This window comes from Corylus avellana, chromosome 3 (genome assembly GCF_965113065.1).
Source record: "Corylus avellana chromosome 3, dhCorAvel1.hap1.2, whole genome shotgun sequence".
NCBI lineage: Eukaryota > Viridiplantae > Streptophyta > Magnoliopsida > Fagales > Betulaceae > Corylus > Corylus avellana.
Genome location: NC_142492.1, coordinates 35,023,396 through 35,048,900, shown reverse-complemented (window position 1 = coordinate 35,048,900; position 25,505 = coordinate 35,023,396). Strand labels below are relative to the sequence as shown.

Sequence of the window (25,505 nt, the reverse complement as noted above, 5' to 3'; positions counted from 1 at the left end):
TGGTTGATCAAAGAGTCATGCCTGTTAATCTCTTACTCTTGGCTCATAAATTGTTGGTCTTGATTCCAGATGGTTCAGAATTTTTGCAGTGAGCAATGCATTTCTTCATTACCCTCATCCTGATAAGCCTTTTTTTTGTGGGGGGGGGCGGGGTGGTATGTAAATGTAACAAGGAAAAGGAAACCAGAAACAAACACTGCAGCATTATGGAGGGTATTTCCCATTGTCTGGTAGAGTGGAGAGGTTCAACCGATGGGAGATGGGAATGCTACCATCATGATGTTTGAAGGCTGCCTATTTTGCTACACAATTCATGCTGCTAGAGTAAATTATCTGTGCGTATGATAACGAGTGAGGGTTGATATATAATCTTAGCGTCTTAAAATGATGTAAAAAATTCTAATTGTCATTTTTTAAAGTCATAAATTAATAATAACACATGTTACGTTTTTATTGGGTATGACATGACAAAGTTAACGAAAATTAATTTCAGAGAGTAAACAGTTATTTTGGCCTACTCAGAAGACTTATAAATTATTTTTTATACTACATGAAGTGATTTATAATTTAGGCCAACTATATAAACCTATAAATTATTTTTTATACCACAATGATTGATTTGTAATTTAGACCAACCATAAGAACTAATTTTACATTTATCCCAAAATTTTATTTTACTTTTTATTTTCCATTCTCAAATCAAAAAGACTAACAAACTAGTCCTAGTCGAATGCTTGCACTCTAATAAAGAGAAAATGGTGACCTTTATTCCTTTCCTTCGAGTACATATAGAGCAAAGATCTGCTTAAAACTAGTAGATGGTCTTGTTCCAGGGCTGCAGGACTTTGCCTAGGGCTAAACAAAATTTTTAATAATTCATTGCCAAAAAAAAAACAAAAGAACTAAGCATAAGGGAGTTTTCTTTTTCATTTTTTATTTATTTTGCACCTTCAATTGATTTAAAAAAGAAGATAGACAAGAAAATTGCATTACCAAAATAGAAGTATTGCTTAGTTCCAGAGTGTGAAGGGCTGCAAGTTCGAATTATTAAATCCTGATACAGGATATGGTACACAAACAATGCCCCATAGGCGGTATTCCAACCGCTCATTTGATCTCTTACTAATTTATCACTGATGACAGGGAATTTGCAGGAAGTCCGGCACACCCGGAAACTGGAGGTAGCTAGCGGTATGCTGCTTATTGACATGTTTGTATTGTCTGCAAGTTTGAAGAAACCATGCTCAAATTAGGTAGTAAAAAAACCTTACAAAAAGAAATCATGCTCATGAGATCACTTCCAACAAAAGAGAAATATCATACAACTTGTTGATGCCCTTAGAGTGGATGTACATCGTACAAAAAAACAACAGAAATTCCGAGTGTAGATGAACCTCCACCAAAACACTCATATGCAGTTGGTTATCTTCTTCAGGGATTGTTTCTTAGAGTCGTGGTTCTTGTTTTGACGACAAGAAACTATGGAGTTCATATTTCAATATCTAATTGAGAAAATCTGATCAGGAGAGAAAGTAATGTACATGGAAATGAAGAATACAGTATCGCAAGTTGCATGGAATATGATCTTTTCGAGGTCATTTCACACTGCAACAGCTACAGGCCTTTTGCTGGTTTTGATTCCTCTTATAGCTGGAAGATAGCCAATTTAAACAACAAATACAATTTCAGTACATGAACTTATACACGTTAAATTTTTTTTTTTTTTGGTACTAATGAAGGTTCAGTTTTGCCATACCTTCAGCATAATCTTTGGCTCCAAAGACAGCAGAACCAGCAACTAGAGCATTAGCTCCAGCCTCAATAACCTACCAGCATAGGAAACAACTATAAATTTTTCTTGTCAATGAAATCATAGGATGTTGTGCAAGTTATTACACTATCTTTTTAAGATGTGATCCAGATCATTGGGAGACCTGGATTCAATACGTAGAAACTGAAAAAAAAAAAAAAAAAAAAAAAAGTTTTCACCATAAATCAAAATGGGGGTGGAGAGAGAATGAATCTAGATTGGACACCTTATAGGCATTTTTGGGACTAACTCCACCATCCACTTCTATCCATGGGTTCACTCCCTGCAGAAATAAATTTACCAAAAAATGTCAATCGCTTTTGAGTTCACATATGACATACAAAAGAAGCAACCAAGCATAAAATTTATGATTGGAAAACCATACCTTCTCTACACATAATCTTCTCAAGTCTGAGATTTTCTTCACTTGGCTCTCAATAAAGCTCTGCCCACCAAACCCAGGGTTTACGGACATGATCAAGACCAGATCAACCACTGTTAACATAAAAAGATCCTTAGTTTCAAAATATCCAACCAGATAAATCCCAAATAATTGTAGCATTGTATTGTTTTTGAGTTTCTGTGAATCATCTACCATCTTTTCTGTTTAGACTCTCCCTTTTCATCAATGACGTTTGCAAGGAGCAAAGCAGTAGGGAAGAACCGAAGAAAGAAATCTTTTTTGCATATTTGATGGAATAGAGGTCAGTAGATAGTGAACTTAGTAAATGCTATACATGTAAAATTACTATGCACATTGTTTGTCTGTCAAAATCATTAACAATTAATTTTCTCCCTTCAGAGGCCACGTGTTAGAAATGGTTTAGCTACTCTCTGTCCAAATGGTTTAGAGTATTTGGTTTTCTTTACTTAGTCTAAGCTATTTAGCATTTCCAATGACTTGTTAAATAGCACATAGGCAAGGCAGGACATGTGCCCACACCTTATCTAATAGGAATAAGCATATTACATAGAAATAAACAACTAAATAAATAAGAGAAAAAGAACTCACCATCAAGGACATATTCTATTGCAGTTAGTGGGGTACCAGGGTTTAGGACAACTCCAGCTTTGGCTCCCAAACTTTTTACCTAAGTAATATGAGAAGAATCGAGTTACAGTCAAAGACATGCAACTAATAACACTAAAACAGGGAAAGGATCTCCAATTAAGAGTGTTTATGATCCCCCTCTCTCCGAACCAAAAAAATAGAAGAAGACAAAAAACACGCAATTTCTTGCAGAACACCTACAGAAAAATGGTGGAAACCCCAACCAGCATTAACAGAAACCAAGACATTGCTCACCGAATTTGGGAGCTTAGATCAAGCATATCCAGGCAAGGCAACAATCCCATGATTTCCTCCTCTATGTTTAATGGGATTGTATATTAATGTTAAGAATATTATGTTATGGTTATTTATTATTCTAGGGTTATTTACTTCTTTATGGATTCTAGAGTTTCCTTAGCCTACTAGGTTTACCTTTCCTTAGTCTACAGTTGCCTATCATTCATAGTCTCTCCATAAATAGAGGCCTCTGTAATACTCTTAATTTAATCAGTCTCAATACAATGTAGTCTATTACATACTTTCGCTCTCTCTCTTCTCTCTCTTTATATTACATTTAATATATTTATATATTTTATCAAGAGATTCATGGATATATTATTTGAATTCTGAGAACCAAAATATTATAAACTAAACCTTATAACAACAAATCAATCGTATCACTATTTTCATAACATATATAATGGAGTATTACAACATACTACCCCCTCATCCCACTAGGCTAATGTGGTAGTGTCAATCAGCCTTTGAATATATATATATATGATGAGTACTGCCTAGTGGGATAGGGGTAGAATGGGAATGTAGCATATAGCATTATCTATATAATAACATAACATAGAGAAAATCATACTTGATTAACCGTACGATGCAGATGGATGGTGGAAGATTGCTCACAGTGAACACTGACTATGTCAGCTCCTGCCTTGATAAAATCTGGCACTCGCTGATCAGGTTCCACAATCATCTGCAGTACATTGATTTCATATAAGCAACAAAAAAAAAGGGCTCAATGCTTGCACAATTGAAAAAATACAGGTAGAAGAAAGACTACCAAGTGCACATCCAAAGGAAGATCTGTCACAGGGCGCAAGGCATCGACTATGAGAGGTCCGATTGTAATATTTGGAACAAAACGGCCATCCATTACATCAACATGAATCCAATCACAACCAGCCAACTCCACTGCTTTTACCTAGACAAAGTGAGAGTCAAATGCTAACAACACCTGTGAAAACCAATAACAAATTGACATAAAACCTAACAAAACAATTAACGGGTGTCTAACTTATATAGAATAAAGTAGCTATTTTGGGTGGGTGCTCAAACAGGTACATGAACCCTTTGGATTATAATAAAGCAAAAAGCAGAGTGTGGTAAATATTAAAATGCTAACAACCTGCTCTCCCAACTTTGCAAAGTTAGCGGAGAGAATAGATGGAGAAACAATGATATCAGTTTTCGAAAACTTATCAACCCGAGCAGTAGCCTTCACCACAGTTTTATACTTTCTCCTGAAATCACGCAATAAGAAGTATCAAATTATATCAGAAACAAGAAGCATCATCTTCTAGAGGAAAATTCAATTTAAGCTATGCCTGGTCCTCACCACATACAGCGCACTTAATTAAACATGAATCAACACCTCACAGAAGAAAAAGAAAAAGGAACATAATTTCACTAATAAAAAAAAATTCAACATTTTGAATGAAGCCTCCAAAAGAACAGTTTTAACAATTATCCACAAATTGCTACTTGGAAAAAACCTTATTGTTCACCAGAATTAAAAAATGCCTGTCCTAATACTGGTTTATGTTCATTAGATATTGGATAAAAAAATAACAGAAATCTGTGCTGACATACAGCGATTGAGAGAAAGAAATGACCTAAATTTGCATACAAATCAACAGAAAAATCAATGGTGGTGTAGGTTATAGGAAGAGTGAAATACAACTCAACGTGGGTTAACCATTAATAATTTGGTATTTACGAAAACTAGACTTTCAGGAATTACCATAGCTGTAAGATCTCCTTGCCATATGCGTTAGTTGGCATAGTTCCTCAAAAGGTAGAAACTTAAATATTAAAAAAATAAAAATAAAAAGACATGAAAGTTAATATATAGAACAATTGGGTTTTGTTGTGATTACTCCACCTTAGATGGACCTTGACATTATCCTTTCAAAGGATGATAACCTATATAGACAAGCATAAAAAATGGAAGTGTATATACTTATCAAAAAAAAAAAAAAAAATGGAAGTGTATAAGAAATCATAAGAGCTTTCATGCTGAACTAATAAGATAAGTTTTCATTCTGAATTTCTAATCATAGAAACATAAATGACATATTCAGTGGCAACCTCCTTGATTTTTTTTTTATTTTTTTTCCTGCAGAGTGCAATTCCAGTAGATAGGTAGCAAAGTAGAAGCTCTTCTCCAGCAAATTCTTGTGTATTTTAAGATCGCATAGCAAGCTAATCACAAGTTCATCAAAGAAAGTCGACAAAAGTTTAAAAACAATGCTAGAATTGTTGGACCTAGTAGAAGAACTAGCATATTGTACATAAAGGACCTTTCTCTACTATACATTGCAAACAGCTGGAAAATTACTTTTCCAAATAGAAGGGGACGTGGAGCTTCTTACTTATGGTATTGGAAAAAATATTACACAATCCATCGCCAAGGATATTGAATCTTCTTGTTGATATGGGATCAACTAATAAGGGACTTCTAATTCAAAGACTGATAATTTTTCTAGGAAAGCCAATAGCATCATAGACAATTTTGTAAGAAATTGGTTATAAATTTGTATAGAAGTGAACGAGAAAGATCAATGGTGGAGGGAATTTAAGAATAAGTAGGAGAGGATTTACTGGTGCTTGCTATTGTCTTTCGCATCATTATAACATATTCCCTTCGCCCATTACCCACCAAAAGCAATGAAAAGATAAAAAAAATTATGTTATTTCAACAATTCCTCTGTGTCTGCTCAGGAAAGAGGACGATTCAACTGTATCTTTAACCTAGACTTTCATTAGATTAATGATCACAGAAAACACTAGCCCACCTTGAATCCAAATCCCACTAATTTATCCATTCTATTTGCAAAAGAAAAAAAGCTGGTTCGAAGTTCAGCTAAACACAATCACGAGCATGTACCGCACAAAATTCAAAGATGCCAATCTATCATAACATGAAACCAGAATACTGAATTCTACACAGATTTCTGGTCATCTTAAACCGCGAATCATTGACGTAGTCACCTTGAAGTTTTCTAATACTCACGACATTTAACCATCTCATAAGAAAGTAAAGAGAGAAAATAAATAAATTTCATAAAACTTGTTCCTTCAACCACAGTATTTCAATTAAAAGACAGAGTATTCGAGTGACACTCCAGAAGCACAAACTGATGTATACCACAATTGCACAGCAGTAAATTTCTTGAATCCTTACAGTAAAACAAACTATGTCATTATTCATCAAAAAAAAAAAAAAAAAACAAACAAACTATGTCATTTCTGAATCGGGTCTCATTCCAACACACAAATTTGCCATTTTAGCCACCATAACTCCACTAAATAGCAATACCCAATACATATCCAAGAGGGAAACACACCCCAAATTAGAATAAACGATACCTTGTGAAGGTGAGCGAACTGGGTTGAGAGAGAGATGGCTTTTGAAGCTTAAGACCCCCACCAAACCCACTGATCTGGGATTGGATTGATGAACACAATGAAGCAGTTGACATCTTTTCCTCGTCTTGTTGTGAGTGTGTCTCTGTATCTCTCTCGCTATCTATCAATGGGTGTCTCTCTGAGGCCTCAACGGTTAGGTAGTGGGAGAAAGTTTGGTCCTTTTTCTTTCTTTCTCTCTCTCGTGGGTGACACGTGCCTCATGTTTTGCGTGGGATTTGCTTATCTGCAATGGTTGGCGCTCTATCTTGCTGACTTGTAAATGAGAGAGAGAGAGAGAGAGAGAGGAGATTCTTTGGAGGATGCTTAATTAATTTATTTATTTTTCCTTCTTTCTTTTGGGTTTGGCCATTTGCCATTAAAGCCTTTACGTAGGATTTTTAGCCAACTTTGCTGTCTCCATGCTTCTGGTCCGAAGAAAGTTAGCAAGAATTTGGATTTATCTTGATTTGGTTGCTTCAAGGGAAAGTTTGGAAGTCATGCACTTTAATTTTAATTTTTATGAATAGTTTGATTATAGAAATATTTATTATAGTTTGATACTTGAAATGATATTGTTAAATGGATAAAACTTTCTTGTCCTTGATCAAAGTATTTCAACTCAATTTATTAAATTAATATATTGTTTTAAAGCAAGGGAAATTACATATTTTAAAGACAAATGTTAACCTAGTAAATTAAATTAAAAAAATTTCTTTCAACCTAATAATTTGAAGGAAAACTTTGCCGTGTACAAGTGGTGCCAAGGAGGGCTACTAGGCATCTCAACACTTTTTTCTCAAATGATTTAGACCCTACATTCATTTAAGGAAGAAAAAAAAAATAATATAAATTTATTTATTTATTGAATGGACCAGATCATTTGAAAAAAAAGTATTAGAATGTTTAATATTATCTGGTGCCAAGAGAGGCTTTTTTTATTTTTTTTATTTTTTTCTTTGCATGGCACCTACTTGATGATGTTAAAAATTCCACATAATTGTAAATTACAGTGACTAGTAATTTCATCCCTCCATAGGGGACAATTTCAAGGCACCCTAGACCTAGAGGGCTAGAACCTTATAATAAAAATAACATTAGTAATAATAAGATATTAATTTATTTTCCTTTGTCATTTCTATTTCTTTCTTTCTCTTCTCTTCTCTATGTTCTGTAGCAGTTCAAAATACTAAACAGGACAGTTTGCTAGGAATGACCGTTGACGCACGTGCGGGTTTCGTCAGTTTCCACACATACGATGGCACCGAATCCGATCATGCATAAGATTTTATTTTTTATTTTTAGGGCCAGATCTAAATTCTTATTCATTTCTCTCTTATCTTAACAGGCCACCTCATTGAATCAGATCAAATGGTTAGTCACTTTCCTTTCTCCCCTTTCGAGAACACTGAAGATTTTTGTAAATAATTTTTTTTTATAAATAAATAATTTCATGAAATGGAGAAATAAAAAATTCCAACTAGTGACATATTGAACAAATTTTTTGTAATAATTAAGTCTAGTTATTTCCTTTCTATTAAAAAGACATCATCTTAAATAGCACAATTAAGCCATCCAAACGATCACTTGATAAGAAAGTATGTATCAAGAACTAATTCCAATAAAGAAAGACGGTAAAAAAAAATTGGAATTTGGGGGCGGGGGCAAGCCCAACAAAGCCAATTACCCTTGAGCTTTAGAAGATCTATTCAACCTTAAGTAGGGTTGCGTCCAGCATGTCATCCATCTCTCTCTTGATGGGGGCATCGACAGACGGTCTCTTACCCGACATACACGTGGTGAAGGAACCATAGAAGGAAGGGTATCTTAAGTATTCCCTAGTTACGGTCTTGTTTATTTAAAATTGGCTTAATAAATTAATGAACTGTTAACGTAACCCCCCCCCCCCCCCCCCCCCCCCAAAAAAAAGGCTATTCGTGGTAATATGCCACCTTCTATATAATATTCTCGACTCCCGGTCCTTGTCATATCAAAGGGACTTGGATCTTCTTCATTTCAAATGAAATAAAGAGGAACAAGTTAATTATTTTTAGGGGGCAATTTTGTTATTTTTGAACTCCCTATTTTTCATTTGGACAAAAATACCCTCTTAGAACAACTAAATTGATTCCTTCCATTTCAAATGAAATTGAGAGAATTATTCTCCATATCAAGAGCACTTACCACATCAATGGTAGTCCTCTAAGTAAAGGCGAGAGACCCTATTTTGAAGTATACACACTTTTCCTTTTTCACTCTCTTGTTATCTCTCAAAGAGTAATTATAGAAGGAAGGCTACCAACATGTGATCAACTATACAAATAGATATATTTTAGTTATAGGATTTAGAATGGGTTTCCAAAGCTTCAACCCCAAGAGGCTTGGGGGGCAGTGGCGGATACACACAACGGCGGGCGCCGGTGCCCGCTCCTATTAGATTGTTTTGAAAAAATATTTTTATGCCCAAATTTTCTACTAACCCCTATAAAATAAACCAAAATTTCATATCCTTGACATTTTAGCCCTATGAAACTCAACTCAGCCCAAATTTCAGTCTAAAAACCAGAGTAAATTAGAGGAGATGGTGTTTTACACTACTTTTTACTTACTAGACTACCACAAATTTTTTATTTTGTGCTTGTTCATCGCTGCTGTGTGATGAAAGTTTTCCTATCTAGCAATGAGCCATTTTTCACCGGTTACAACTTCATTATATTTTATTATTTTACCTATTAAAATAAATCATTAGATCGGCCATTGCCGCAGCTTGGGGGTTGGCACAGTGATGCTAGAGATGATATAGTTTTTACAACAATTTTTTTACAAATTGACGTGATAACTTTTTGAGGTAACTTAACTGACTGATTACCCAGATGAGCCAAAGCGCACCGAAAAGGAAAATCCGCAACATACAATCACGTCACCGACAAACATAGAAAATAGGAGAAGACTATTGCGAGGAAGACAATTACATCCATGCGGGAATAATCTTTATGTTTTGAGTATTGGCGGGATTGGTTAGAGATCCCAAGTGGGATTACTGAGAGGACTTTGATCACCCTATGATTAATCTATAACGTGTCCGACCGTAAAATTGAACCAGAGAGGCAGAAGTTCGTAGTTCACAGTCCAACACAGCAACACTGCTCATAAAACTACTCTTCTGCTGCAACACGCCCACCCATTGATCAAAACGGACGAAGATCTGGATACCCATCTGTTCCAAACGGGACCTCAGCCGGATCTTGGCAATACCCAGATGAGAGCTTTGCCCATATGAAGAGGCTCAAGAAAACCCCGGATGATGATGATGATGATTTAGCAAGTCATCCGGATTCGGATACCCACACTGTTCTGGTAGATTCAGATAGGAAATTGGGGTCCAACCCGATGAGGCTGATGGGGATCATTGTCGTCTGTCTGATGGTTGTTTCGGTTCTGTTTTCAGTGTCTGTGGTTCTCAGTGACCTACCTTCAGATAGCATTTGGGAACTTTCAGAAAAAAGGGTTCTTGAGGTGGAACCCAGACAAGGTACTTGCTTGTTGGGTTTTTTTAAGGTTCAAGTGTTTGACTGAGTTTGAGTATGTTCTAGAAGTAATGTACTTGATTTTGGGAATCTTTCTAGTTGGGTTTTTGTCATTGAAACTTATATATGCGAAAATGTTGCTCTGCCACGGTGAATAGTTGCATGTTTTGTTTTTCTGTTTGATGATTTGTGCTGTTCTCTATTATTGATATTATAATTAAGAATTCACCTTTTTTGGTTGGTGAAATGTTGGCAGAACATCGTTTCACGTTTGGTTTACATTCTTGAAGATGTAGCATAAAGTGTGTTTCTTGGGTTTGATTTATGTCATTGGTGTTGAGAGCAAGCTCAACGCAAACTCAATTCATTAGATCAAAGAAACTATATAGATTATTAATTAGTCCCTTTGCACCATCAAACTCAATCTTAGGGCTATGAATTTTTCGTAAACCATCTGCCATCATGCGTTTTCTAACAGCGCACCGACTCATGTTTTTGCTACATTTAGCTTTTGTTAAATCCTTCATCCTATAGGTGCAGTATGTTCTTCACCGTGCACAACCTAACTGTCTCAGACATTGCTATCACATATTATCCACAATATTGCTATCCTCCCCCTCTTACAACTGCATTGTTTCCATTCTATTTCTTCATGTTACCGCTTGTTCATCTCGATGTGCTCATTCCTGTTATATTTACATGATGCGCGCATTACATTGTGTGCAAAACATGTTTACATTGTTGGTATATTTATACACTTTTCTTTTTACTTTGGATAGACTGGTTTGAGGCTATTTATATTTACTGAATTTGCTTCATGCATATCTCAGATTATGAAGCTTGTTTTACTTTGGTATCCTTGATATGCTCTAGTTTTAAATTCCTGACCTTTCTTAATCTGTCTACTTGTGTTAGATATTGGATTTAGGGAAGCAAAATCACACTCCAAATATTCTGTCAATGTCAAAAGATTTTCAAGCAATAACTACCTATCTAGCATTTGGAGAAGATATTTTTGGAAGTCATCCTTCAAGGGGGGAAACAAAATTGTATGATTTAATTGAATCCAACCTAAAATATGTAAGATTTCACTTACGTCTTACTTTCAAGAAGCAAAAAGTGATACTTGGTTTATATGATTTTATAAATAAAGTTAATTACATCTCTTAGGTTTGATCTGCCCGTACTTTCTATTGGTACATAATAAGTGTATCTTCTTTCCTGTTCAAGCTTGTTATGGTTCTCATTGTTGATTTCTATTTCCAAACTCTTGGGAGATTATGTAAAATGGCAACATTTTTGTTAGTTAATGAATTATTTATTTGGTTTACTCTACTGCATGCCAATTGATCTGTTTCTGACTGCCCAATAAGTTGTGCTATATCCATATTGATCATGGTCTATTGGCTATTTTACTTGTATCTCTGAGTGACATGATTTGTCAATGATGGTGTACTCTTCTAATTCCTAGGTTCAGAAGATAGTGTCTCTCAGTCTACTGAGGTGCCAAAGGATAAATTGCTTGGTGGCTTACTGTCTGCTGGATTTGATGAAGGATCTTGTCTTAGCAGGTATGAGTCGGTTAAATATCGCAAGGAGCTATCACACAAACCTTCCTCTTACCTCATTTCCAGGTTGCGGAGATATGAGGCTCTCCATAAACAATGTGGACCGTATACCGAATCCTATAACAAAACCTTGGAGCAACTGAAATCTGGTCATTACACAGGGCCCTTAGAATGTAATTATGTGGTATGGGTTTCCTTTAGTGGATTAGGGAATAGGATACTTTCCCTAGCTTCATCGTTTCTTTATGCTCTCCTCACAAACCGTGTTCTACTCGTTGACCCTGGAGTTGATGTGGCTGATCTTTTATGTGAACCATTTCCAGAAGTTTCCTGGTTCCTGCCTCCAGATTTTCCTCTTAAAAATCAATTCAACAAGTTCAATCAGGAATCTCGGGAGTGTTACGGGAAAATGTTGAAGAAGAATATTACAATTACAACAAATTCGAATAGATTGACGCCACCTTCTGTGTACCTCCATCTAGTCCACGATTACAACGATCATGATAAGCTTTTCTTCTGTGATGAAGATCAAACTTTTCTGCAGAAAGTGCCTTGGTTGATCGTGAAAACAGACAACTACTTCATCCCATCTCTTTTCTTGATCCCATCTTTTGAGCAAGAATTGAGTAAGCTCTTCCCAAAGAAGGATACAGTTTTCCACTTGATGGGCCGATATCTTTTCCACCCCACAAATCAGGTTTGGGGACTTATTACCAGATACTATGAATCTTATTTAGCTAAAGCAGATGAAAGAATAGGCATCCAGATCAGGGTCTTTGATACAGGGACTGGTCCATTTCAACACGTACTAGATCAGATCCTAGCTTGTACCATGAAGGAGAATCTGTTGCCAGAAATCAACAGAGAGCAACATATTATTATTGGTCCATCTGGAACTCACAAGTCTAAAGCTGTGCTGATGACTTCTTTGAGCTCCGGGTACTTTGAGAAGATTAGGGAAATGTATTGGGAATATCCCACTGTTACAGGCGAGGTGGTTGGCATATACCAGCCAAGCCATGAAGAGTATCAGCAAACAGAGAAGCAGATGCACAACCGGAAGGCATGGACAGAGATGTATTTACTGAGCCTGACTGATGTGTTGGTCACGAGTTCGTGGTCAACTTTCGGGTATGTGGCTCAGGGTCTTGGAGGGTTAAAGCCATGGATACTCTACAAGCCTGAGAATCGGACCGCCCCCAACCCACCTTGTCGTCGAGCCATGTCAATGGAACCTTGCTTCCATGCACCTCCATTCTATGACTGCAAGGCAAAGATGGGGGTTGACACGGGTGCACTTGTTCCTCATGTGAGGCATTGCGAGGACATGAGTTGGGGCCTTAAGCTTGTGGATCATCTCGATGAACTTTAATCTTTTTTTTTTCTTTAATTTATGAACTTTAATCATGAATGTGTGTTCTTGTAACTGTCGCAATGATGTTGCATTTTTTGGGTGTGCAAAAGAGATGGTAACTAGTTTTGGTTATGTAATGATATATGTATTAGGTGGCAACTGGAAATTCCTCTTATTACCATTGGAATTTTTTTTTTTTTTTTAATTGAAAAAGGTTGAAAGGGGAGACCAATTGTGACTATTTTACCTGTACATGACTATAGTAACACCAATCCACAGAGGAAGCCGCAGGTGCCTCCTCAAGACCAGCTAAGCCATAGCTTAATTGTTTGCCCTACCAGGACATTAACGATACTCAAGGGGATACTACAAATAGGAATGAAGATTCCTATATTTAGGAGTCGAACCCATGCCTTGCATATCCAAACCCAATGAGAATGCCCCTGAGACCATCCTCTTTCGACAAGAATTTATGAGAGGAGGCTCTCTTGCAAAAGTAGGAAGCCACGTGAGGGCCCTTTTGCTCAGACAAAGGCTTCCCTCCTCTTTTATGGAATCACTTGAGAAGTCCTCTTGCTCGGACAAAGGCTTCCTTGCCTCTGAGAAAATGATCATCTCTATTTTAAATTCCCTCAATTTTCTCCGGTTAGTGCATTTAGAAGGGTAATGTTGTCCAAAAATTTTAACCTCAAAAAAATTTGGACAATTTTGCCATTGTAAGTGTACTAACTGAAAAAAATGGAGAGGTTCATTTTCCCTTCCTCTGGTCCCATACAATTTTCTAAGCCTATCTTTAAGCAAAGAATTGAAAACAGCGTCTTGGGGAGATGGGAAAGCTCATAAGTTACCCTCTTCCTGTTATTCGCCCAAATACATAAGTGGGCATTATCTCAATTCTTAAATAATGCAAACATCTAACACATTGGCAGTTGTTTATCTTTGTAGTTGTCCATAACTCATTTTTTAAACACTCGGCTTGGGACCCTGCCACATCCACACACCTTTGATACTTCAACAAACAAATTACCATTGAAAAGTAAGATATAGGATCATAAACCAATATACAGAGAGAAAACCATCATCTTTCTTGCACTGCAAAATACAGACTTAGAGAACATTTTACTTTAAAGGAAATCAACATCCAGCCACTGAGTCAAATGTAGACATATCACATACACGTTATTTTGCATCTCAGATTCGTCTGAATTCTAGTACAGAGAATCAGTTCTTTCTTCCTTCAGATAAGATGATGTGGTATCCATGTCTGCATTATCAAATAAAAAAAAAATGAAAAAACAAAATATTCTCAGCCAATCTCATTATAGGGAACGCTGATGTAAAGGACGGAAATCAGGGATATGGAAATCATACGTTGATTTGAATGGTGCACTGGTAACTCCAACAGGTGTGTTAAAGGCAACCTCCTGAAATGGCCCAGCCATCTTACCTCGTGGAAACCATCCAAGATCTCCGCCCTTCTTTCCCGATGGACATTCTGAATATTCTTGAGCTAACTGCAACAAGAAAGAAGACAAAAGGCAAAGATATGAACCCCAAAAAATTCTATTAAAGGGTGTCTTTTTTTTTTTTTTTTTTTTTTTTTTTTTTTTTTTCGGGGGGTGTGGGAGGTGGAAGCTCATGGTCTGAATAGAAATTTACATCAGAAGGCTAGGCTGGTAACTTAAACACCCATTTTACTAATAAATCACCATTATACGTCCAATTTTCAAACAATTCGCAAGAACATAAAAACTCTATCTCCTTTTACATATAGAGAGATGAAGAAGTTTCTGACATGTTTTCTGGTAAAACTAAGCACACCATTGCATCAACCACGATAATTGTCAATATTGTCTCCCTCCTCCCTGTCAAATTATTCTTTCTTCTTTTTTAGTTAACTGGTTTTGTACCTTTAGCAATCATCTTGTGCATGATACTCTAAAATGAAGAGGGTTTTCCAGGGGAGATACCCTGAAATGCAAGAAACCAAAGATAACCCGTCACAACCCCCCCGCCCACCAAAAAAAAAGAAAGAATCTCAATATGATAGTTGTACAAAGCTCAGAATATGATAGTTAACTGGTTCTGTACCTTTAGCAATCTTCTAGTGCATGCTTGTGGTATCAACTATCGAAGTTAGAAGATATTTTGCTTGTTTCTACAGAGCCATCATGGTTTCAAAATAATAGGAATTTATATAAAATTAGCTTAAACCACAGAGAACAAAAGAAGAGGGTTATCCAGATGAGATACTCTCCCAACCCCCCCCCCCCCCCCCCCAACTTTACTTCAATGACATTATGTTGGAATGTAAAACTACAATAAACATCAGAAGAAAATTGGGAAACAGTTGCAGCTTCTAGTACACTAAAAGTAAAGGTACAGAATCTTCATATGATAGTTGTGTAAAGCTCAAAATAAAGGTATAGAGCAAAAAAATTAAAAAGAAAGCTTCCCGAATGATAATATCCTAGATAGAGATTAACCTTTGCAAATTCAGCAGGTGGAACCTTATCTCCATTGCTGAGCCAACCGTCCTGCAGCTTCTTGTATGCTTCATTGATCTTCCCTTGCTTCTCACACAAGATATGCCTTGCTGAACAAATTAATGGCCAGAAAAAGAAAAAAAAAAGCCTTAATAATAAGGATTTAAGAAGAAAATGAAAGGTTACAACAAAAAGAAGTTATAATTAAGAAAAAGCTCCAGAATAGGGCAAAGGGGAAAAGTCAACAAAAAAAAAACCTTTGACATATGTGCAGGTACCAAGCCCATCTGCTGCTTTCCCACCTTTCCCTTTACCCTTTGATGCACTCTCATCAGCTCCACCCGCTGCCTGTTTTCCCTTACCCTTTGCTCCTGAGTCCTTTGCCTTTGAGTCCTTCCCCATTTCCAGGAAAACCTAATTTGTTTTAGTCCAAGATGCAGATCATATTATAGTACAAGGAATAACCAAAACCTAAAAATTCAATCAGACCCCGATAAACATCAATTACCAAATGCAAAGTTAATTAAGGCCACAAAATAAAAATTATGACAGAAGCAACCAAGAAACAAGATATTAATTCTCATGTACACAGTACACAGCATGTCAATTGTCAAAATAGAAAAATACAAGGTACCAAAAAGATAAAATAAGGCAGGAAAGGAGATTAAACATACAAGGATAAAGAAATGAAATGGCCAGGAAAAAAAAAAAAACTCTATGGAAAATCAAGTACCAAATCAGAGGCTCCACAAATTGAAGAATCAAGATGCCTTCAAACCAAATTGAAATAACGAAGAGAAATGCTATTTTGCATTCTACTCAAGTAAAGTGGCATGCTAAATCAACGTCAGCTAAGTATGCTGGGAGAATGCAAAATAGCATTCCTCAAGAACAAATAGTTTGGCAGCTTAGTCAATTTCAATATGAAATTTCATTGGTAATCGTGAGAATAGACATTTATGTTGAAAGTTGCTGGGTTCGTCTCAACAGTTTAGAGAAGTATCTGCTAAAAGTCTATTTGTAATTCCCAATCAATATATTTTTCTCATAACTGATAACCCATCAGAAAATAGTGATAAACTCTCACCTAATTCCCAAAAGATCCAAGCTTTCAATCACACAAATCAACAAATCCCAATAATGGATAAATTTTCCATATGACAAGAAATCAATCCCCTAAATATTCTTAACGATGCCAAAGCGTGAACATGAGCTTCTATCTTCTCAACATGCTTTTCCTTTCTCAGTACTTTTTTCCTCTAAACCACCAAAAAGAACAGCATATTCAGAGCTAAACTGAAATGCAAAATGAAGACACAACTAGTGTACGTACAAATTCCATCATACCCAGATCCGAAAACATCAGCTAGACAAACCGAATTTCATTATTATAAATGTTCAGAGGTTAAAATTATATCAAGCACATTTGTTTAGCACAAACAACAACACCCATAGGCAGAAAATTAGAAGCACACTGAAATAAATACGAGTAGGGAATTCACTGGTTTAGGATAACAATGAATAGAGGATGAGAACGATCTAAGCTTCAGAATTTTGTTTTTTTGTTACCTTCACAATGGATCAAAAGCCGCAACCAGCGATTTTCGGGTTCGAGAGGTTTGAGATATTAGCAGCCGAAGGAGTCCAAATAGGCTGACGTCCCTTTTTAACCCTTTTCTTTTTTTTCTTTTCTTTTTCTTTTTTGTGTCAGAATTAACTTGAAGTGCATAAATGCTCTTGTGGGGAGTGATTCTACTGTGGATTACAACTTTTTACTCTTGGCCCTTGTAGAGATGGGTAGTTTTTCAATCCTTTTATGTTTGGCAACGTGTGATATTTTTTTTGTTTGAAAAATGTTTTAAAATAATTGTTTGTGTGTATTTGTGAGTATTTTATATTTTGAGTTGTTTGTTAATATATTTGTCTTAAAAAAAAAAAAAAAAAAAAAACCCTCTTACAAATATGGTATTAAACCTCCTTGCATAATAAAACCCTAAGAGATAGAGAAATAAAAAAGAAGAGACAAATGCAACCTTAGGCTCTGATTGTTTCGCCGTAAAATGATTTCTGAAAAATATTTTTCGTATTTTCGGGTGTTTGGTGCGACGTAAAATAATAGTAAACGAAAAATATTTTTCATTTCACCGAAAATTCTTCTTTGATTTTCAAAAACCGTAAACCATTTTTCAAATTTGAACATCTCATTCTTAAATCGACAGACCCTGCCAAGATCCGCCTAAGACCCGTGTTTTTAGAAAGGCTGAGGGTTGAAATCTTTAAGAAGATTATGTCATGACTCATGACCCATGTTTTAGCCTCTCTTTTTTTGACTTAATTTTAGTTTTTGATTTGTTCAAGAGTTTTGTTAAACTTTCCAACAACAAAAAAAACCTTAAATTATATGAAGTAGCTCATGACCCGCTCAATGCGTAGAATTCAATATAATTTAATTTTAAAACTTAAAACACAACTCCATCGTATTTTTTATTATAGGTTAAAAAAGTTATGTAAAAAAATCTATCACGCCTATTTTAATAAAAAAAACATACTAAAAGTTAAATAACAATATATTGCTGAACATAGTGACACAGTTAAAAATCTACTATCATAAGAACCATATATAATTTTAGTTTTAATCCATATAAATTAAAACATGATAAAAAAATTCTCATATGTATAATTTAAAACGGAAAGAAGTGTAAAGAAAAAAGAAAGGGTAAAATTCACGTATCCCTCGAACTACCATCTAATTGACAATGTTACATAAACTTTTAATTGTGATAATGTCCCCCCAATTACCAAGACATTGTCAATCTCCCCTCAATGAGGAGACCCACATTCTGGTGGTGCTGGCCGAAAGAGCTTCTTCGTCATCTTTAACTGAATTATAACATTTTGACGTCCTGCTTGCTTTTAATGTAGGGTCATCCCCTATAATGCTCTGCCTTGTGCCCCAAAGTGGACAATTAGCTTCTTTCTTGATTTTCTTGTTCCATCGGAACAAAGTAAATGGTATGTAGGCTAAGCAGGTCCTTTCTCAGATTTGAGTATTTGTCTCTTTGCAACTCACCTCAACAATGCCATATCACCAGTAGATAAATCAGCCTCTAAAGCCAGCTACTATCAGTACATTGAAACAGCTTGTGATCACTTCCAAGACCTCCTCCTGGCTCCAATGAAGGATCAAAGTTCTATGGAGCTAGTACCCCAAATGCATGGGATATCAATTCATTTGATAAAAGGAAACCGTCTGGATCACTTAGCCGAATATAAGCCAGCATTCTGTCGATCCTGTCCTCGTCCAATAATGCAGTATCAAGTTCATCTGTAGTCATGGCTCTTCTGTTCTCATCCAAGCAAACAACGTGTCCACTTTCTACATAAGGTTTATAGGCCTTCAAAAGAGAGAAAACAAGAGAGCCACCATAAGCTTCTCTGAAAGACTTTAGATCTAGGCCTCTGGCAGTTCTAAGAGAGAGCATCACGACATCCATGGCCACATCAATTGTGTCGTTATGATCATTTCTACAGCAATCCACCAACCCATTCTCCAAATCTTGCACATAACCCATGTATTCTTTTAGTTTTCTTGGCCTTGAAAACCTCAATCCACCAACATAACTAGCAGACCCAAGGCCAAAGCCATAGAAAGGTTTGTTCTTCCAATATGTAAGATTGTGTTTGCACTCAAAGCCGCTCTTGCAGTAACTACTAATTTCATAATGGTTGTAACCAGCATCACTAAGCGTGCTTGAAGCAATTCTATAGAAATCAGCCGACTGTGTTTCAGAGGGAAGAGGGAACTCCCCAGAGGTGTACCTGCAAGAAACTAAAATTTCAAGTTCAAACAAAGATAAAGCTAAAAAATACTGCTTCACTACTAGCTTCATTACTTACAAATTTCCAAATTTTGTGCCTTGTTCAACTTGCAAATCATATACAGACACATGGGTTGGTTGCGCTTCAATGGTGAGCCTCAAACTCTCTTCCCACATTTCCCGTGTCTGGTGAGGAAGAGATGAAATAAGATCCATACTCCAATTCTCAACGCCACACGACCCAACAATCTCAACTGCCTCATAAACCTCATTCACACCATGAGCCCTCCCACAAGCCCTCAACAACTCTTCTTGAAATGCCTGAACTCCCAAAGACACTCTATTCATTCCTAACCCAGTCAACTCCTTCATCTTCTTAGCATCAAAAGTCCCAGGGTCCATCTCCATAGATATTTCAGCACTTGAACTCAACCCAAATTTCAACCTCAAAACTTCGAGAACTGACGACACCAGCCTCGGCGGCACAAGTGAAGGCGTACCACCCCCGAAAAAGACCGTTTCGAGAGATGGGCTGGTCTTAAACTCTACTCTCGATGCATCAATTTCTCGACAAAGCAATTGTATATAGTTTAACACTCGTGGGTCGTCATCAGCTGGGTTGGAAGAAGAGCCAAGAGCGACAATTGGGAAGTCACAGTAGTGGCAGCGCTTTCGACAGAAGGGTAGGTGGATGTATGCTGAAGTAGGGGGAAGTTGGGGCGCTGGGATGGTCGTGTGGGTTTTGGACGAGGCATTTTGTCGAACTGATGGTGGGCTGCTCGTGAAAGCGTTAGTGACGGTACTGCACAACGCTTTTGGGGTTCTGGGTTTGGCCGGAAATAATGAGAAAACGGGAGTGAAGGCTGATTTGAGCATAGTTTTGGGGATAATAGCATTAAAGCCAAAAAGAAAATTCTGGAGCTAAGAATAAGGAACAAAAAAAGGGGTAGAACCCTAAATACGTGTGAGACAGTGAGAGTGCATCATGCCGTTAACCCAACACATAAAATCCGACCCGCCTCTTCTTAACTCTCGGGTCTCGGCTTTTGAAAGAAACAAGTCATAGTGAGTCACTGACTCATATTATATGAGTAACCAGTAATATCCTTAATTTTTTTTTTTTTTAATGAATAAGTGACCAATACTAATATACCATCACAAAAAGAGAAAATAGATTTCTCTCATGTGGTTGGCTTTTATTTGTTACGTGCTATATTGAATATTGTACACTTCCAAGTGTATATAAATATGCACAAAAGAAGGGAATTTAAACACCCGTCAAACAATCTATATAGTAGTTCTGGCGGATCCGGCTTACATACTGTAGTTTAATTAACGGTCAAAATTAAATAAAAAATAACAACTCCCATAGTGGAGCCAATGAGGAAGGAATGAAGGATGGCTCTTTCATTTTTTGTAATTTTTTTTCGCCATTTTTTTTTACCTCCCCTTTAAAAGGCCTCAGCTAACAAGTCGGGCGTTACACGGACCGAGCTCGCGAGCCCTAAACGAGCCAAGTGGGTCAAGCTTTAAGCAAGTCGAACTCACGAGCCCTGTTGAGTTCAATCAAGCGAATCAGATATGTATTACTAGCTAATCAAGTGAGCTTTAACAGTAACGAGTGTTGAGTTTGAGTTCGAGTCGAGCTTAACCTAATGGATATCAATGAGTTGTCAAGTGTATCGGCTTATTTACAGCCCTAGGTATATTGAATATTGTTGTTAAACTATCATGCTTTAAAATGCATATCAAGATGCACAAAAGGAGTGAGCTTTTTTTGTTTTTTGTTTTTAAAGAGGGGAACTTAATTAGACACCAGTAGAACATTCTAGTCATGTGCACAATCATTATACGAAATTCATTGATGTTTCTCAATATCTATATTTTACAAGTTTTAGTTGGATTAGACTGTTTTAGGGATTCTAGAACTCTTTATTTGTAATAATTATAAATTCTTATCTCTTCATTTTTTTGGAGGTAATAATTGATGCCCGAGATCTCCTTTTGGTTAGACAAAATACAAGCTGCATGAGTGTGAAAATGCTTAGAAGAGAGTTATCTTTAAGAGATAAATTAGTAATCCTGTAACTTATCCATTAATGATCAACAATAATCGAGTGGATAGAATTTCCTTGACAATAAGATTTTAGAGGATATATATATTTTTTAGAGTAATGTTATTGGTGAATATTCCAGGAAACAAAATTGTGAAAACTAAAGGTGGCAACTGACAAGGAGTCATTATTTGATAGAAGTTCAAGAATACGGAGGGATTTACATATAAATGGGTATATGTGACAAGTGATCAGTCTTGCAAAACAAATGAACCCTGTATTCGTTTCTCCATCGATTGCTGAGGAGGGAAATCTAAAGGAGAAGAAAACATGCCATTGAAACTAGAGGCAGGTACAGGCTTGAACTCGTAAGGACCTTCCTTTGCTCCCCAAACCTGTAGCGAGTAAAACAAAAAGCATTCCCATTATGGTTTCTGCCTTAATCTCAATCCAAATCCAAAGTAGTACTTTCAAATATTCATCAAGGTAATATCAATAAATGCAAATTAAGACTACAAAAAACTGACTTGATTTCCATCTTCATCATAGCCCCTGTCCCATGTATGTATCTCGTTATTCTTCAAGATTGCAAGCTCCGAAGTACAGTACGTTGCCCCGTTCTGTCATGAAGAGAGAAGAAAGAGAGAGAGAGAAGTTATCATTGGATATTTGTATTTGAACTGATCAGTATTGAGGAGAAATCAACTTCCCACTCCCAGGTTTTACTGCAGACAGCTGACATGCAAGGGGAGCGTAAGCAGAACAAAAAAAGAAAAAAAAAAGAAGATGGCAATAGGGTCAACAGACAATTACCCATGAATTAGGAAACCCGCCAGGTGGAGTTGAACCTTCATATAAGCAGCGTTTTCCACGCTCACAGCGTTTCAGATATATTGTTGTTAAATGCTCCCCAATGTCCTGCACAAGCATAGGACATTCGGAGAATGTGAACTCCCCTTGAGTAACAATTTGAAAGCATTCAAATAAATACATGCAGCCAGTCTCACGCTCAGGCATGAAACCCTACTGGCAAGATTAATGCGATTAGTGCAGGAAAATACTTCAAGAATCCAAGTTAACGAGTGTTCCCAAGCTGAAGCATTAACCTAAAAGCAAGCATACGGACTATTCTATGGGCTCGACTAACAGGCTGTACAGCTCTACGCTGTTCTTAAGCCTTGGGTAAGTTAGCCCATGCTATCATTCAACTAAGAAGCAGAATCTACCATCAGATTTATCTCACATATAAAAAAATAACAGGTTTAGCAAGAAGAAAACTAGTGAGACATGCCACAGAAAATTATACAACTGCTTTTCCAAATAAACTGAAAAGTTATGATATCAGAAAATTTTCTTTCAATTCCATTCTCGCTAGAAGTACTTAAAGAAGGAAAAAGATGGCATCCAATTCCCTATCTAGATATATTAAGACATCACCTTATGCTTAGCAGCAAGGTAAGTCATGTGATAGGCAATAAGTCAGGAAACATCAGAATCCAAATTTCGTGTTACCTAGGGGATACTTACTCACCACAGTGCCACCACCTATCAACCTGTCTCTTAAAGAACTGACTCATTGAACGTTTGTAGGGTAACTGGGGTTAAACATCACGAATTGTTACTAACAGTCTTCAATTTGAGGTCATACCTATCAATTTACAACATTTTATACTCAAAACCCATCCACCCATCTCAAGCCATGTTGTTTCACCTCGTTATTAATCTATAAAACTTGTTCCAGGACCTCTTTTATAACTTTGCTGTTTGTGCACCACATGTATATAGGATTTGCCTCTCCTTCAAATTACAATTTTCTATACCAAAACTTTTAAACTGCAAATTCAAGCAAAAGATAACATAACATACAAAGTCTTCAAAGTCATATGCAGAAATATTTTTCATATTATATGGATCTGAGTACCTCAAACCATGATTTTGATGTGACACAAGGCTTACCCCAAGAACTTCTTCAGGCAGTGGGCGCTGGTCCTTTGGGCGATCACAGAAGTTCTTGTACTCCTCCACGTCTCTAATGGCATATGAACTTACCTGCCCATTAAGCAAAGTTAAAAACATTGGAGAGTTACTCAAATCCTTCCCCCCCCCAACCCAAAAAAAAAAGAGTTCCACCATTGAAAAATGCAAAGGAACATTATGCTCTTCGAAAACTAAACTGGAAAACAGAGTATATGCCAACCTCAACATCACATTTCAACTCTTTAGGACAAGGCTTGACCATGTAAAATCTCTGCAATCAGTACAGGTTAGAATTTAGAATTTATCGATGTAAAAATGTTTCTTGAAGAAAATAACAAGGCTTGCACCATAAGGTGCAATCTGGAGAAAGAATATAGGCAAATTCACCCTAAACTGAGAAACCTATTTACAAGAACATCATTGAAATTGAACTTTCAATAAAACACACACACACACACACACACACACAAAAAAAAGAAAAAAGACAAAAAAGAAAAAAAAAAAAAAATGAAAAAGAAAGAAAGCAGAATCAAGGAGGCAATACCCGAGGAAACCATTTCTATCACTTAAGATTCATGCATAACAAATGCAGCAAGTTTGAAAGCTGATAGGGTATACTAGCATACCTGCCGAAAGGGCTTTTGAGGAATCCTCCAGAATGCCTAGCAACAGAAATAAAACCATCATAAAGCCATTTTATGGCACACAGCAACTGATAGTATATATATAAAGATATTGAACAAAGATATTGAACAGAAAGCCATTGAAAACTTCTTCTTTTTTTCTTGTATAAGGAAAATAGGCAGCGAGTTATATACTCACTTGTTCAAAATATAAAACCTTTGACCCATCAACTATCTCTGCTGCTGGGCACGTCATCATTCTGCAGATAGCCAGAAACAAGAGACAAAAGGTAATACACTGGAGCAAAAAGGGTCCTTTGAATGTTTTAGAAAGAACCCATGTCTAGAGATGCTTGATTTGTTATAGATAAGAAGCTCAGCAATGAGTTTGATGAAAAAAATCTGATAGCTTGAGAAGTTGTGGTAAATGTGCAACAAAATAGGAACATGAATTATAATAGGTTAGGAGGTCTACGGTAATACCTGAAATTGAAGTAATTGTCAGGAGCTCTGGATGCTTGCTCCATGGAAAACTATCATAAAATTCAAACACAGATCACTAAAATGGCTGAATAAGAAATATGATTCAAAATGGAAGAGATGGGTGGGTGGGCGACGAGAAGGGGAATATCAGTAGTGGGTACCTTTTGGCCAGTGAGGGAGTTACCAATGATGCGAGCATGGTCCCAGCGAGTGGTGGACTTGGTGAGCCGCTTGAGCAAAACCGCGCCTCCAATCAATAGCAGGGTCTTCACTACCAGTCCCCGTGCTCGACTTCCCGTACCCATCTCTTTCTTTCGTTTCTTTCTTACTCCTACTCTATTGGTATCACCACCGCCAAGCATTCACTACCATCTTCATTTCTTTTTAGGGTTTTTAAGCGAAATTGCTCTGCTGATAAAAACTTTAATATGTAACACATCTATTGAGCTGTAGAAAATTACCAAAAAAAAAAAAAAAAAAGAAGATAAATTACCCAATCAAATATATTTGGGGAATAAACAAACAAACAAACAAAAATAAATATTAAACTCTCTGCCAGAATTGTAGTAACGAAACATTGTTTGAATTAAAAACATAACAAAAAAAAAAAAAAAACCACACAGATATGTCTGTCATCAAATACATAAAGCAACCATTTCCAACCAAAAATCGAGAGAGAGAAACGAACTCCTCCTAATTGCTCCCTCTGCGGCTGCCACCCGAAGAACCCTAAGGAATAAGACAGCGAGAGTGCATCATGCAATCCTCATGAGTTTTTGGAACTCTCGGGCCTCGGCTATTGAAAGAAACAAAAGTCTGCGTCATATATGAGTGACCAATAATATCCTTCTGTTTTTTAATGAATAAGTAACCAATAATATATATATATATATAAGTCTTATAAGAAATTCATTGATGTTTCTCAAATATTTCTATTTTACAAGTTTTAGTCAGAATGGAGTGTTCTAGGAATTCTTGTTAAGGATTAGAAATCTTTTTTTGTAATAATTATCTTTTCCATCTTTAGGAGGTAATAATTGATGCTCGAAATCCCCTTA

General features: G+C 36.5%; 5 protein-coding genes across 7 annotated transcripts; 1 reads left to right on the top strand and 4 right to left on the bottom strand.

Moving 5' to 3' along the window:
* Positions 1 to 972: 972 nt before the first annotated feature.
* Positions 973 to 6,823, bottom strand: RPE (D-ribulose-5-phosphate-3-epimerase). Its single transcript, XM_059588088.2, has 10 exons — positions 6,522 to 6,823; positions 4,279 to 4,393; positions 3,934 to 4,074; positions 3,733 to 3,846; positions 2,823 to 2,901; positions 2,196 to 2,305; positions 2,037 to 2,093; positions 1,757 to 1,826; positions 1,542 to 1,650; positions 973 to 1,221 (listed from the first exon to the last, which is right to left on the bottom strand). The coding sequence occupies exons 1-9, from the start codon at positions 6,632 to 6,634 to the stop codon at positions 1,601 to 1,603; spliced, it is 849 nt and encodes a 282-aa protein (XP_059444071.1). The 5' UTR covers positions 6,635 to 6,823; the 3' UTR covers positions 973 to 1,221; positions 1,542 to 1,600.
* A 2,537-nt stretch (positions 6,824 to 9,360) lies between these two features.
* LOC132175990 (galactoside 2-alpha-L-fucosyltransferase) lies at positions 9,361 to 13,214 on the top strand. The gene is made up of 2 exons (XM_059588089.2): positions 9,361 to 10,089; positions 11,556 to 13,214. The coding sequence occupies exons 1-2, from the start codon at positions 9,834 to 9,836 to the stop codon at positions 13,022 to 13,024; spliced, it is 1,725 nt and encodes a 574-aa protein (XP_059444072.2). The 5' UTR covers positions 9,361 to 9,833; the 3' UTR covers positions 13,025 to 13,214.
* An 821-nt stretch (positions 13,215 to 14,035) lies between these two features.
* LOC132175991 (FKBP-like peptidyl-prolyl cis-trans isomerase family protein) lies at positions 14,036 to 17,166 on the bottom strand. Its single transcript, XM_059588090.2, has 5 exons — positions 17,062 to 17,166; positions 15,750 to 15,906; positions 15,493 to 15,602; positions 14,378 to 14,520; positions 14,036 to 14,270 (listed from the first exon to the last, which is right to left on the bottom strand). Exons 2-5 carry the CDS (start codon positions 15,892 to 15,894, stop codon positions 14,228 to 14,230), a joined length of 441 nt encoding a protein of 146 aa, XP_059444073.1. The 5' UTR covers positions 15,895 to 15,906; positions 17,062 to 17,166; the 3' UTR covers positions 14,036 to 14,227.
* A 999-nt stretch (positions 17,167 to 18,165) lies between these two features.
* On the bottom strand, positions 18,166 to 20,340 carry LOC132175993 (Radical SAM superfamily protein). Its single transcript, XM_059588092.2, has 2 exons — positions 19,390 to 20,340; positions 18,166 to 19,311 (listed from the first exon to the last, which is right to left on the bottom strand). The coding sequence occupies exons 1-2, from the start codon at positions 20,184 to 20,186 to the stop codon at positions 18,684 to 18,686; spliced, it is 1,425 nt and encodes a 474-aa protein (XP_059444075.2). The 5' UTR covers positions 20,187 to 20,340; the 3' UTR covers positions 18,166 to 18,683.
* A 1,191-nt stretch (positions 20,341 to 21,531) lies between these two features.
* On the bottom strand, positions 21,532 to 25,270 carry LOC132175995 (chromophore lyase CRL, chloroplastic). 3 transcript variants are annotated; one of them, XM_059588096.2, is made up of 10 exons: positions 25,101 to 25,270; positions 24,609 to 24,894; positions 24,448 to 24,497; positions 24,164 to 24,224; positions 23,968 to 24,003; positions 23,562 to 23,612; positions 23,321 to 23,413; positions 22,178 to 22,282; positions 21,892 to 21,984; positions 21,532 to 21,759 (listed from the first exon to the last, which is right to left on the bottom strand). In XM_059588096.2, the coding sequence occupies exons 2-10, from the start codon at positions 24,807 to 24,809 to the stop codon at positions 21,616 to 21,618; spliced, it is 834 nt and encodes a 277-aa protein (XP_059444079.1). In that variant the 5' UTR covers positions 24,810 to 24,894; positions 25,101 to 25,270; the 3' UTR covers positions 21,532 to 21,615. The 3 variants fall into 3 exon arrangements, with proteins under 3 accessions (XP_059444079.1, XP_059444077.1, XP_059444078.1); XM_059588094.2 differs by having other exon boundaries at positions 25,111 to 25,270; XM_059588095.2 differs by having other exon boundaries at positions 25,136 to 25,270.
* Positions 25,271 to 25,505: the final 235 nt, after the last annotated feature.

Bases quoted from the DNA above. Each gene is read 5' to 3' on its own strand.
- LOC132175991 (XM_059588090.2), bottom strand. From the start codon at position 15,894: ATGGGGAAGGACTCAAAGGCAAAGGACTCAGGAGCAAAGGGTAAGGGA. The intron at 15,603-15,749 runs GTTTTTTTTTTG...TAATTTGTTCAG, and splicing joins TACCTGCACATATGTCAAAG to CAAGGCATATCTTGTGTGAG. The intron at 14,521-15,492 runs GTTAATCTCTAT...TTCTTGTTGCAG, and splicing joins CACCTGCTGAATTTGCAAAG to TTAGCTCAAGAATATTCAGA.
- LOC132175993 (XM_059588092.2), bottom strand. From the start codon at position 20,186: ATGCTCAAATCAGCCTTCACTCCCGTTTTCTCATTATTTCCGGCCAAA. The intron at 19,312-19,389 runs GTAAGTAATGAA...AGTTTCTTGCAG, and splicing joins GGCACAAAATTTGGAAATTT to GTACACCTCTGGGGAGTTCC.
- RPE (XM_059588088.2), bottom strand. From the start codon at position 6,634: ATGTCAACTGCTTCATTGTGTTCATCAATCCAATCCCAGATCAGTGGG. The intron at 2,094-2,195 runs GTATGGTTTTCC...TTATTTCTGCAG, and splicing joins GAAGATTATGTGTAGAGAAG to GGAGTGAACCCATGGATAGA. The intron at 1,827-2,036 runs GTGTCCAATCTA...CTATGCTGGTAG, and splicing joins GTCCCAAAAATGCCTATAAG to GTTATTGAGGCTGGAGCTAA.
- LOC132175990 (XM_059588089.2), top strand. From the start codon at position 9,834: ATGAAGAGGCTCAAGAAAACCCCGGATGATGATGATGATGATTTAGCA. The intron at 10,090-11,555 runs GTACTTGCTTGT...TCTAATTCCTAG, and splicing joins TGAGGTGGAACCCAGACAAG to GTTCAGAAGATAGTGTCTCT.
- LOC132175995 (XM_059588096.2), bottom strand. From the start codon at position 24,809: ATGCTTGGCGGTGGTGATACCAATAGAGTAGGAGTAAGAAAGAAACGA. The intron at 24,225-24,447 runs GTATTACCGTAG...GGCTATCTGCAG, and splicing joins GACAATTACTTCAATTTCAG to AATGATGACGTGCCCAGCAG. The intron at 24,004-24,163 runs GTGAGTATATAA...TTCTGTTGCTAG, and splicing joins AGGTTTTATATTTTGAACAA to GCATTCTGGAGGATTCCTCA.